Below are 11,749 nucleotides of genomic sequence, written 5' to 3' on the forward strand. Positions count from 1 at the left end.
TCCAAGCAAAGTTATGAAGTGTCAAAAACTTCATTATACATCATTAAGCATAGGTCCTTACTACAACTATACGATAATCTTCCTTTAATAATCATTGTTGTATCATATTGTTGAAGCCTCAAGACTTAGCCATCCCCTCAAGAGTTGTATTACACTAGCTTGTTTGTCTTTCTTTGCAAAATGAAAAACCATTGGTATTGTCAAATCCACATGCAATTGTGTGGTGTACATAGAGATTATTTAACCTCCAAGTACTCCAAACTAATTTCTAATTTATTGTGACATAAGCCTAGTTTATGCTTCACAAGCACACCTAGGCATTTTCAAGGGCAAAATCCAATGGCTCTTCTTGGATATCCAAAAGCAAAAGCTACTCATCTAAAACTCAAAATTTTCTTCACCATAATGTATGTATTTCTAGACTGATGCCTTGCTCAAATACATACAATGATATTAATATGTACATGATAATGATATTATTGTGCGAATGCAGAGTGCATGGTGAGGGGTGTCTATGTAGAAAAAGACAATATTTGCCTATTAGATTCTTAAATTTATTATACTAAATTTATCTTTAATTTTTCAAAGAAATAATTTATTTATAAAAAAAAGTATTTAAAGCTAATTTTAAGTTCTTTTTTATATTTTGTAAACTATCTTAAGTATGGATTATATAATTTCCAAAATTTATACCTTAATAGCAATAACTATTTTCAAATATAAAATCTAAAGTAAAAATATACTATTAAAAAAGCTAATGGTTTTGAATGGCATAAGTATTAGGATACTTTATTTTCAAACTCCTACAAAGTATTAAAGAAAACTAATTGGTACTTTAATTTAATTATAAAAGGTATTCTTTTTATTAAAAAAATATATATGAATATTAAAATTATATATATATATATATATATATATATATATATATATATTTCTTGTCTTATAATGTTAATATACAATATAACCTTTAGTTGCAAATTTTATAAAAAATAATATTTATAGCTATATGTATAGTCAAGTACCAATTTTTTAAATGTTGTACAATAATCAATAAATCTTTAGTCTCTCTACCATATTAATTATGAAGTTCACCATATTATATTTTTTAATATAAATTTATTAATCAAGTCAGATTATAAGATTTATTTATTATTTTTATTGCAAGTTTTGTTTTCATTTGTGATAATACAAAACCCAAAGCAAAGTCCGATACATCTATATTAAGTATCATTATACCCTTGGAGCCCCCATCTCCTTTAGGACCTCTTTCACTTTTTTTGTTGTTATTCCTCAATAACTTGTTATGATTTCTTACTTCCAAAAATAAAATAAAAAAATTAAAGAAATAAAAAATAAGTATTCTAATTAAGATATATAAAAACTATCTATTTTAAGAATAAAATGTATAATGAAAAACAAATGCATATATAATCACTTTGTTTTATTTGCAATATATAATAGATATGGATATTTTAATACCTCCCTCCAAATTTGTTAAGCTGTTGCTCTTGGAAATACAACTAGAAACTTATTTCCAAGTTTCCAAAGTTCAAGGTAGAACTTCCACTCTCCTAGTTAAAAAGAATCTTAAAAAGCACCAAAATATATAAAAATGAGAATACCAAAATATCTATGCCTTATATAATTTGATATTATAAAACTTCAAATACATTTTTAAATGATATACATATATAATCTAAATATCAATCTATGTTATAATTCTCTCTCTCTTTCTCTTACACACACACATTTATATATATATATATATATATATGAGAACGATAAAGTGACACAAATTTTTACTAAAGCAACCCACTCTATCTTAAACATCATTATACCCTTGAAGCCCCATCCCTGTTTTCAATCATTCCCCATTCTCAACTATTATTAAGAACAGGGTACGGGAGCTAGGAACAGGGGCAATGGTTGAAAGAGGAATGGCTAGGAACAGAGCAAGTGGGTTGATTTAGTAAAAATTTGAGTCACTTTATCATTTCCCCGTTATATAATGGAGAAAGAGAGAGGCTCGATAACGAATGAATGGAGAACGGTCCAAAGAGATGTTGGAATGTAATGAACGAGGCGAGGAAGGGCTTTGGCCTTAAACCCTAAACCCCAAGGGAAGGGAAAGGAAAGGACCTGCCTTCGCTTCTGCTTTGCTTCTGTTCTGGATTGCTTCCCTTCCTTGCTTCTGTTCTGGATTGCTTCCCTTCCTTGCTTCCTTCCAACTATGGCGCCCAAGCGTCGACCTTCTGCGCGCTCCTCTCGCAACGCGCCCCCTCCTGCTACCTCCGCCGAGTCCCTGCTCGCAGGTTATAGCTGCCACTCCAATCCCCTCCTTTGCATCGCGTGGTTTGGTGCTCTGTCGCAATTTCTGTGAAGTATTCACTCTCGCCCGTCGCCACATTTTGTTTCTGTCTATCTTCAAGGGAAGGGCCGAGTCTGGATCGGTAATAGTGTTGATGGGTGTGGTGGCTTCTGGTGCCGTGTGATTTTGTGTATTTTAATTTTTTTTCTGCTTGCCGAATGAACCTGAGCAAACTTTCTTTCATATCTCAGCCTGATTCTTCATCAACCAGCAGAATCAACCAGTGTATGCAATGGATCTTATTTTTTTGCATTGAGTGGGTTTCACTTTATTATCCGCTCTTTTGCTCCTTGTCAAAGGTACAGGGTTAATTGTGCATGTTTTCACACGGTTGCACTATTTCGGTTGCGATGCGCGCTGGGCACTTGTTCTGCTTAATCGGTTTATTGGACACATGATCTACAATTACTTGGGTGTCGTAGCTTGTTGGGAGATAGTTCATTTACCCTGCATCTCTGAGGTTTGCAGAAGCAAGGAGGGTGAAGCAGGCAGCCGAAAGGAAATTGGATGGAGCTGCAAAAGTTGGGTCATTGGAGCAGGCTGTGCTCTTGTTTCAAAATGCCTTGTCAATGCGCCTGTCCCTGCCAGTGCAAGAAGAGGCCCTTTTTGATCTTGTAAGAGTGATTGCAACGCACTGTAGTGTTGATGCAATAGTCAACATTCATGTTCTGATCAGGGGATATGTGAGGTTGGAAACTCTGATGAATTTCGAAGGCATGTCTGTGGTTTGGGATTGCGCAAGTTTTTCTTTTTCTCTTTCTTTTTTTTGTTCGTTTGAATCTTTGGTCGATTAGGTCGGGTACGGTACTGTTATCACTTTTGGAGTTTATCATAACTTTACGGATGTTGCTTTTCGCTGCCAGGGGGAAACCTTTCTAGAAATGGCAGGTGCTTTGCAAACCAGAGGGTTGCATTTGGCAGGCAGTCCATTTCGGAATGAAAAGAAGAAGGCTCAAGCTTTAGAAATTCAGAGCCAAGCCTCTGTGGACGCTTCTAGTGCCACCAGGTGCGATGCATATCATATCCATATCTTATTGAAAACTTATTTTCCTTTTGGTTGCAGATGGAAGTGCTGTAGAACTGATCATAGCAAGCGATTATTCTTTGATGGGTTAATAATTATTATTAGACCTCTATTGGAAAGCAATTATCCTCCCGAACTTCTTTATTCAAGGCATCAGAATGATATGAACGGTCCTTCTGGTTGATGTTTCTCATTGAAAGACCTATTGATTGTGCAGGCAGAGCTTCGAAATGTATGAGAGAGTGTGTGCTCTTGAAGGTGCGGGAGAGCTGAAGCAGGAAGCTCTTGTGAACTCAGGGAATGCCTTGTGTGAGTGGGCGTCACTTGCTACAAGTACTCCTGAGAATAAAGGAGGTGGCTCTGTTATTGCTGCGGAGCTTTACAAACAGGCTGATGAGAGGTAAGGCACCTATGGGTTCACTTAAAGGGATTTTTGTCGCTTGATTTAATAGCTTGATGACTTGTTATAATTTCGGTCTACGCGGGGTGTCCTTATGAAACATGTGATGAAAATGTGATATTGATTTGATGAGCAAGCAATATTTCGTTTGGGGTTTTCTTCGGCCATGAGGCTGTGGAGACAATGCTGCAATGTGAAGTTGTAACTTACGGTGGTGTCAGTAAACTAAGAATTTGACCAGAAGTTTGCACTAGTTTGTTAAGGTTGAACATATAGACGTTTTGTTTGTTGAACAGAATATTTCGTTAGTTTTTTGCCTGAATGCTCACCAGTAATTATGACTGCTGTTCATTCTCTCCAAAAATTGTCCGTGCAAGTAGCATGACTGTACTCAGTAGACACTTCATACCAATGTAATGTCTGATGCAAAAGTTTGAAATGCAGAGCAGATATTCACGGGCCTTGGCTGTTACACCTGAGGATGTCGAACTTCTTACAAACATTGGGGACTGCTGTGTCCAACGCGCAGAGCTTTTCCATTCTGCGTTCCAAGTAAGCGGGGTTTCAAATGTGTCGCTACAAGCATGGGCACCCGTGAAGGAAATCTATGAGCATGGGTTGCAGGTGTACAACAAGGCGTGTGCTAATGCTGATACCCGTATTGGTGACGACCTTGGAGGATTGCTGCAGAATTGGGGCGTTGGTTTATCGTCGTTTGCAGAGGTGGGAAGTTACTCTAATCTGGTGTTATGTCCATTTTTTCTCTTGGGTCCATTAAATAGTCGATTGTATTGTTCCTGAGACGAATAACATTGTTGCAGCGTACACCATGCATGGAAGATGCGAATGAGGCCTACAAGCAAGCTCATGAAAAGTTCAGGTCAGCCCTTCAATTTAAGAGAACAGATATAACTCTTTTCATCGCTCTCGGAGAATCGTTTGCTAGTCAAGCTGAGCGCATCGCTGCTGATCCTGCTATGTTGCAGCAGGTAAATCAATTCCCGCACATGAAGCAATGTCATTAGTGTATTTCCAACTATGTTTTGTTTCCATTCACAACTGTGGCAAAAAACCGGACCACCTTTTATTGAAGGGGGTGGGGGATATGTAAGGCGAAGGAAAAAACCATATAGAAGTCCCACCAACATTCCACCTGTTTACTGTCCATTGCTGCTGCGTATGATTTTTGTAGATGTTGAACAGCTATCTATTGGTGAATGGCTCGTATGCTGCAGACTCTGAAACTGCTCGAGGAAGCAGTGAACACTGGCTTTGCAGCAGCGCTCACCATAGACTCTACGAGTGTCGAGGCCCTCCTAGGCTCAGGCGACGCACACATGGCAGCAGGAAAGCTCCTTGCCAGCTCGGGGAACTTGGCCATAGCAAGCACGCATTGGAATAAAAGCTTGGAAGTATTCACGAAGGCATCCAAGCTTCTAGCAGCTGGTAACTCCTACAGTCCGTATATGTCGGTTACTCTAGGTTCTCTTCACCAAGCTCTGCTGGATTTGTTTACACTTGTCCCACCTTTTCGTGCCTCATTGAAGCATTTCCTGTCCATTCGACTAACTGATGTCATGTGGGTGTGTCAGACGTGGAGTGTAAGTACAAGCTGAGTTATGAGGAGCAATGTGATGTCCTCTACAATCTCGCATGCGTAGCTGCACTGCATGGACAAGAGGCGGACGCTGCCAACGCCTTGAATCAGCTTGCATTGACCGAAGCCATCTCAGCCTACGATTTAGTCCAGGATGCCGATCTGGAGACTTTGCGCTCCAAAGAGTGGTTCGGCTCACTGTTGCAGAATAAAAGCACTGGCAGTAATATGAAGGAATAAGTCTCTTTTTCTTTTCTTTTTTTTTTATTAAATCCATTGGTATGTACAATGCAGTTTCCGTGTGACTGTAAGGCCTGTCACTCGATGTGTCACTTCCGTGCAACACCACTCTAAAGCATACATTATTCTGAAAACACTGAAGTCTTGTGTGGGAGACTAATTGTGGTGCGCACCGTATTTTTCTTGTCAGCAGTCAATATGACGGTGTTGAACTTTGCTTTATCGTCACTTGTTCGAACGTCACTCTTAGCTTCGATTCAAAGTGACGAACTGTCGGGTGTCAGGTAAGCACGCACGTCAAGACAGTTTCTTTATGTATATTTTATATTCATTAACAAGTTTATTGAGCAAGAGAAAAAGTTTTTGATCTGCATGAAGGTGACTGCTGCAGTTGTGGTTTGGCCATTGTTGGATGTGAAAGTGTTCAACTTGTACATAGAGGTTGACAGTATATGTTACTTTGATTGTACTGGTAGAAGCATGTATAGTGTAGATTACATGCGGCACAAGTTGTAATAGTTGTGATACATTCCATATGCCGATCCCGGTACAAGGACAGTATTTTGTAAAACATGTATAAAAAGCGAGATAAGAAAAATTACTGCTGATGTACAATCTTCAGAAGAAAATGACAAATGTCAGAACAGCAAATGCATTTAGCTGGTTTCCTGAATGCTTAGCTAAACTTTGGTAAGTAAAAGCTGTTCTACTGTTCTTCCAAGGCGATAAAAATATGCAAAAGAAGTGTACACTTTGTGCAACTGTGGAGAACTTCCTTGGAAAAAAGAAAAAGGAAAAAAGTAAAAAATGCGTCGCTAATTAATTACATTCCCTTCAGTAAACTATCCATTCAAAATCTACAGGGCTGGAAAAGTTCAAGCCGCTCAAATAGTGTACGATTCTCTGAAACGATGGCCGCAAAAAGAGAAAAAAATAAATTGAAGGTAGAATCAGTGGTTCCCTACGAATATCTTCATGCTTGCTAGTGAGAGGTACATTGTCTTTGGTCAGCAATCAAAGATCTCAAACTTGCTTCTACATCCTCAGCATTCACATGCGTCATGTGTCTGCTGTCCTCAGCATCGTTCCCCTCAATCTCTGAACTAATGCCATCGAATACAAGCTGATCCACGCATGCTATGCTGGCTTGTTCAACGTTCAATCCTCTCGACTCCAGTAGCTCCATTATCTCAACCAACAGACCGGGTCTCTTGTCACACTCGATGTGAATTTTTAATCCTTCTTCCGTTCTCACTATTTCCACCTGATGCAGCCAATCACAGGTCAGCTTTTGAAGGGTAAGAAACATAACTTGTAAATGGATCCCAACATAGAAATATGGAATACCGAAAAGCGCAGAAGCTTACCGTTGGTTGCGAGCATCCACAGTCACTCCCTGAGCTTGATTCTAAGCCAGCATTGGACTCTGCCGTCCTCTCTGTGGATGACGGGCTCAAGTTGTGTTCACAACAGCTACAATCGTCTTCACAGTGACACAAGTCGTCGCCAAGATAAGATTCCATGTCAAGCTCATAGTTCAGCTCTTCTACTTGCCTTTGCAATTTCTCAATATACTCGTAAGCATCTGCCAAGATTGATGACTTCTCTCCCTGTTTGAATCAGAAGCAAAGTTCACGGTTATTCACACATACTCAGTACTTGTGACCATGTCCTTACCCTCAGGGTTGAGATACGATAGCACCGATCCACGCACACACGCACACACACAAATGACAAAAACAAAACGGAACACGACACAACATAACATAGCAAACTATTCAAATTGACAAATACTCACGGAGCAGGAACTTGGAATAACAGCTCCCAGTAGCTCAAGCTGCTCGTGAATCCTACCCCGCAACCTCCGCTCTGGCACTACTTCACTTTCAAGGAAAACACCATATGTCCGCTTACAGGAGCGAGGCAGAATCGGCTGAAATCCCCTGGGAGTGCAAGCGTACTCCTCGTCATTCTCGGTGTCCGTCAAGTCCGACGAGTAATCCTGGTTGGTGTAGTTAAAATAATCGACGGCATCGTTGAACTCCAAAGGAAGTCCCGTGCTCAGTGCCATTCGGGCCACCAGCAACCTTACCAATTCCCTCCGCCAACTCCTTAACCACCGAAACTCAACAAAACTTCTCGGGGACAACGCAACAATCACCCCCCTCTACAGCAATGCAATCTGTGCAACCGCCAATTCTCTCACACACCTCCCACGGTTCTCAACCACCGAATTGAACTCCCTGCCGATCAACCAAATCATCCTAGTGCAACTTTTTCCTCCTCAATACCGCCGATCCATCGCAATCCAACCAATTCTCTCCACACTGCCCGGCTCTCAACCCTTTGCTCTCCTCCCTCAATATTTTCTTTTGAGAAAAAAATAAAATAAAAAAGAGAGGTAAAATTAAACACCAAGGGCACGTCCCGAGGACTACTCAGTGCACTGTGAGGCTACCGATAGCCCGACGAGAACAAAGAACAGGGAACAAGAAACCCGTCGACAACAGAGTTGGTTTAACAGGACTCGGTCGCGGCTGTTCGCGCTTATTCTTCTTCGATGCAAAAAGGCAAGAAAGACGAAGCGTGCATGAACCTGAATGCAACACCAGAGGGAAGGAAGACCAGGGGAGGAGGCAGGGGAGGGGAGGCGAGGCGAGGGGTAAACGAATGCCATCGCGGGGCTATCTAAGGCAAGATTTGGGGCAGCATCCCATCCGTCTGGCGTCCGGCAGCTTGAAGCACGGAAGTCACACCAGCATGCGCTCCTCGCCTCGTCTCACCTTTCTATTATTACCCCTGCTCCGCCACCATGGCGTAGATTCCAGTTCGTTGCGCCTACCCAAGGCCAACACCTACAGTGTCCTCCTCCCTCCTCGTCCTGCTCTCACACTCACTCACTCACTCCCTCCCTCCCTCACCCCCTCTTCTCTCCCTCGCCCTCCTCCGCGCTTCCCCGTTTGGCTCTGTCGCGGAACTCCGTCCGTCTCGTCCTCACCAACATGCCTTCCTCTTCCTCCTCCGCCTAGTCGTGTTTGTTGGTTGGTCAGCTCCCCCGTGCAGTTCACGTCGTTTTTTCATTGTGGAAACCATGCACCACCCCCCGCATTACTTTCCTTCCCCGAGCCTCCCCCCTCCTAAAGTTACTTTCCCCTGTGCTCTACCTCCTTTTCCTGTAAACTTTTACTTTGATCTTGGGGTCGTGACGGTCCATTGACGTCATAGGATAAGTGATACTTTCGCTTCTCTAACCTTTTTGGTTTATTTATTATTATTGTTTTAAATATTATTACTTATGCACCATTGTTGCCATATTTTAATGCTGATCTTCATCCCCTCTTTTTTGCGTTGAAACCAAGTTTAATATCAATTAAAATACAATAAAGAATAGATAAAGAAGTGGCATTGCTATTTTCTCTGTCACTTATGTCACATCTGTCAAGTTTCTCCAAAACTAATTCCTTGCATGTGTGGTACTTTTAACTGAAAAAGTGAAAAAATAATAATCAATAAAAAAAATCCAACTAACAACAATAAAATTCATTGTTCAGTATAGAAATCACATCAGTAGAAACCATATTTAGTAGATATTCAAATACTTGAAGTGGTAGAAAACCATACTCCTCAATAACATGCATAACATATTGGTCTTTGAGCTACACATTACAATTTGAATTTTCACCTTGTCAACCAAGACCATTCAAGCAACAGTTCACATAAACGAAGCGACATTAAAGAGGTCCTCGTTCAAACCACATGCAGGTCCAGTGCAGCAGGCTCACTTGTCTCCGAACACACATACGTAGAAGATTCCCTGGTATGTAAAATACGATACATTTACGTATGATGGTACACGTTGGAATGCAGACCGTTGAGCGTACAAAGGTCCACTTTATGAATTAAGTAATGCCGCAGCCCCCGTGAAAAGGCCTGGCGCCACCTGCAATGATGCCTAGTCAGGTCTACTGTGGAGCTAACAGCTTTCTATTGGTCCTTGCTATTCACTACTTACCCCAATGGTCTTGAAGAAACAAACTCTACGTCCACCTCTTTTTAGAATATATATTACGTTTCTGGATTGCATATTTGTAGTGGCACGAGCCACTGAGCTTCTTCCAAGTTTGGGTCACCGTGGTGGGGGGAAAAGACAAACCCACACGCGTGGGAGCATCAATCCCGTGGGAGCCATAAAGGAAACATTCCCATGGCTGTGATTGAGAGAAGACGATGCATGCACATCAGATCCCCTGTCTGGAACATGATTCATCTGCCGCCTCTCACATAGCGGGAGAGTGCCACTTCATCCTAACTTTGTGCTGACCTGGCTTGGCCTGGCTGGTCCTTCCCCCTTTGCTACCTCCGACGCTTCATGCTGACTCAGGCAGGGTAGGATTACTGCCACCCCACCAGTGCGGAAACCATGCTGCCAGCATGGCTTATGTCAGCAATTCCCGGCTGCTACACCCGCTTTCACCTCCCTTTCGAAAAGAAAAGATGGGAAGGCGGAGAAAGAAATTTCTTTAAAGGGGTGGAGGGAAAGAGGTTGCAAATTTCCCTTGTTGGGAAATTTCTGTAAAGAGGAAGAGGTTGCAAACCGTGTACACGAGAATTCCCATAACACATACATTTGTTTTTGAAAAGTTGTGAAAAGAGACATGCTTACACATGTTTGATAACTTTGTCAGATTACAGTGAAAATACTGGAGTATTGTACAACGTATTTAGGAGTGTCTATGTCCGCTCATGAATTTTATTTGAATGGAATCAATCAAGCTGACTCACCTTCTGTTCATATATGTTTTTTTCTTTTTCTTTTCTTTTGTATGCATTGTTGCAAAACACATATATATATATATATATATATATATATAATTTGATTTCCAATTTGAAATGTTGTGTGTACACATGGCAAAGTATAAAATTTAAGACGAGTACATGAACATTAAAAAGAAAATCAGGAAAAAATAAAGCATATGTGAAACCACAATTTTCGCAGAGAAGTTTTAGAACTTAACTGTCAAAATAACGTTCATAGCTATCATTTTCATGCAAACATTTCAAAAAAAATCCTGAAAAAAACACACACACACACACACACACACAAACAACAATGATACTTTTGTGTTTCATGTGTGACCAATGAGAAAACACCAGACCTTAAAATCAAGGACTTCACATTGCACTGACCTGGTCCAGATTGGCCATCCATGAATATTCCATCTATGGGCTGCCTACACAAACATGATAAAGTTTATTTATTTTTATTTATATTTGCTTTGGGTTTGCTATTCTAATGTTTTCTTTTTTCTTTTTTCTTCACATACATGGAAATCAGCCTTTGAATCAAAACCATCGTCCTCATCATCATCACCGTCTTCTTCTTCTTCTTCTTCTCAACAGTTCAATACGTTGTTAATGAGCATGGCGAAAAAGTTCAAGGGGGAGGAAAAAAGCTTGTATGAAGTGATCGATCTCCTTGCAGCCAATCCTTGTGGCCACCATGAAGAATCGAACCCGTAGCTGATTATTCGGTACCAGCCCTGGAATCTGTCGTTTGAGGTTCTAAACGATAGGAAGGGACGAAGTGGTACTTAGTAGGGCTGACTTGGCCATGTGTCTGTCAATTTGGCCCTGTAGGGTTCCCTTCACCTCCCTCCATGAGGACGGGCCGGGTCGGGTTGGGTCCCACGCTCTTCCCGTCCCTCCGCAACTCATGTTCAGTGCGGAGGAGACTCTGTTGCCAATGTGACCTGCATGGGAAGCCTGCCTCTCTGGCACTTGCTGCCCACATGGCACCTCTGCCATGTCATCCTCCCCCCGGGGTCCATTTCGTGCGAGCTGGACAAAAGCGAGGCGGTGTCCATCTACGTGTGAGAACTAGGCTTGTCTTTTTCTGAGTTTCTTATTATTTCTTTTTCTTTTTTGCATAGGGCTCTCTTCTGGAGTTAATTAATCAATTTTTTTTCGTAATTTAAGACACATACCCTCATAATCATCAAAAAAAAAAACAACCCCTTCTTGTCACACCTTGGGTTAATCCACCGTGTAAATAAATCCTATTAATATATCAAGGGACATTATAACTGTATGAAAGTCCCTTGATATATTTTCAGAGCTCAT

At 41.1% G+C, this 11,749-nt stretch overlaps 2 protein-coding genes across 3 annotated transcripts; one reads left to right on the forward strand and one right to left on the reverse strand.

The window, feature by feature from the left end:
- Window positions 1-2,115: 2,115 nt before the first annotated feature.
- LOC112272633 (uncharacterized) lies at window positions 2,116-5,763 on the forward strand. Of its 2 annotated transcripts, none has more exons than XM_024500589.3 (8): window positions 2,116-2,312; window positions 2,837-2,982; window positions 3,232-3,374; window positions 3,610-3,792; window positions 4,242-4,515; window positions 4,614-4,781; window positions 4,985-5,238; window positions 5,385-5,763. In XM_024500589.3, exons 1-7 carry the CDS (start codon window positions 2,231-2,233, stop codon window positions 5,192-5,194), a joined length of 1,206 nt encoding a protein of 401 aa, XP_024356357.1. In that variant the 5' UTR covers window positions 2,116-2,230; the 3' UTR covers window positions 5,195-5,238; window positions 5,385-5,763. The 2 variants fall into 2 exon arrangements, with proteins under 2 accessions (XP_024356357.1, XP_024356356.1); XM_024500588.3 differs by having other exon boundaries at window positions 2,117-2,312; window positions 5,028-5,238.
- Window positions 5,764-6,218: 455 nt separating this feature from the next.
- Window positions 6,219-8,573, reverse strand: LOC112272634 (transcription factor SCREAM2). Its single transcript, XM_024500590.3, has 3 exons — window positions 7,428-8,573; window positions 6,997-7,239; window positions 6,219-6,893 (listed from the first exon to the last, which is right to left on the reverse strand). The coding sequence occupies exons 1-3, from the start codon at window positions 7,698-7,700 to the stop codon at window positions 6,612-6,614; spliced, it is 798 nt and encodes a 265-aa protein (XP_024356358.1). The 5' UTR covers window positions 7,701-8,573; the 3' UTR covers window positions 6,219-6,611.
- Between the last annotated feature and the right edge of the window lie 3,176 nt (window positions 8,574-11,749).

This window comes from Physcomitrium patens, chromosome 19, assembly GCF_059467195.1.
Source record: "Physcomitrium patens ecotype Gransden chromosome 19, ASM5946719v1, whole genome shotgun sequence".
Lineage (NCBI taxonomy): Eukaryota > Viridiplantae > Streptophyta > Bryopsida > Funariales > Funariaceae > Physcomitrium > Physcomitrium patens.

Bases quoted from the DNA above. Each gene is read 5' to 3' on its own strand.
- LOC112272633 (XM_024500588.3), top strand. From the start codon at position 2,231: ATGGCGCCCAAGCGTCGACCTTCTGCGCGCTCCTCTCGCAACGCGCCC. The intron at 2,983-3,231 runs GTAAGAGTGATT...TTTCGCTGCCAG, and splicing joins AAGAGGCCCTTTTTGATCTT to GGGGAAACCTTTCTAGAAAT. The intron at 4,516-4,613 runs GTGGGAAGTTAC...ACATTGTTGCAG, and splicing joins GTTTATCGTCGTTTGCAGAG to CGTACACCATGCATGGAAGA.
- LOC112272634 (XM_024500590.3), bottom strand. From the start codon at position 7,700: ATGGCACTGAGCACGGGACTTCCTTTGGAGTTCAACGATGCCGTCGAT. The intron at 7,240-7,427 runs GTGAGTATTTGT...TGATTCAAACAG, and splicing joins TTATTCCAAGTTCCTGCTCC to GGAGAGAAGTCATCAATCTT. The intron at 6,894-6,996 runs GTAAGCTTCTGC...TGGCTGCATCAG, and splicing joins GTGGATGCTCGCAACCAACG to GTGGAAATAGTGAGAACGGA.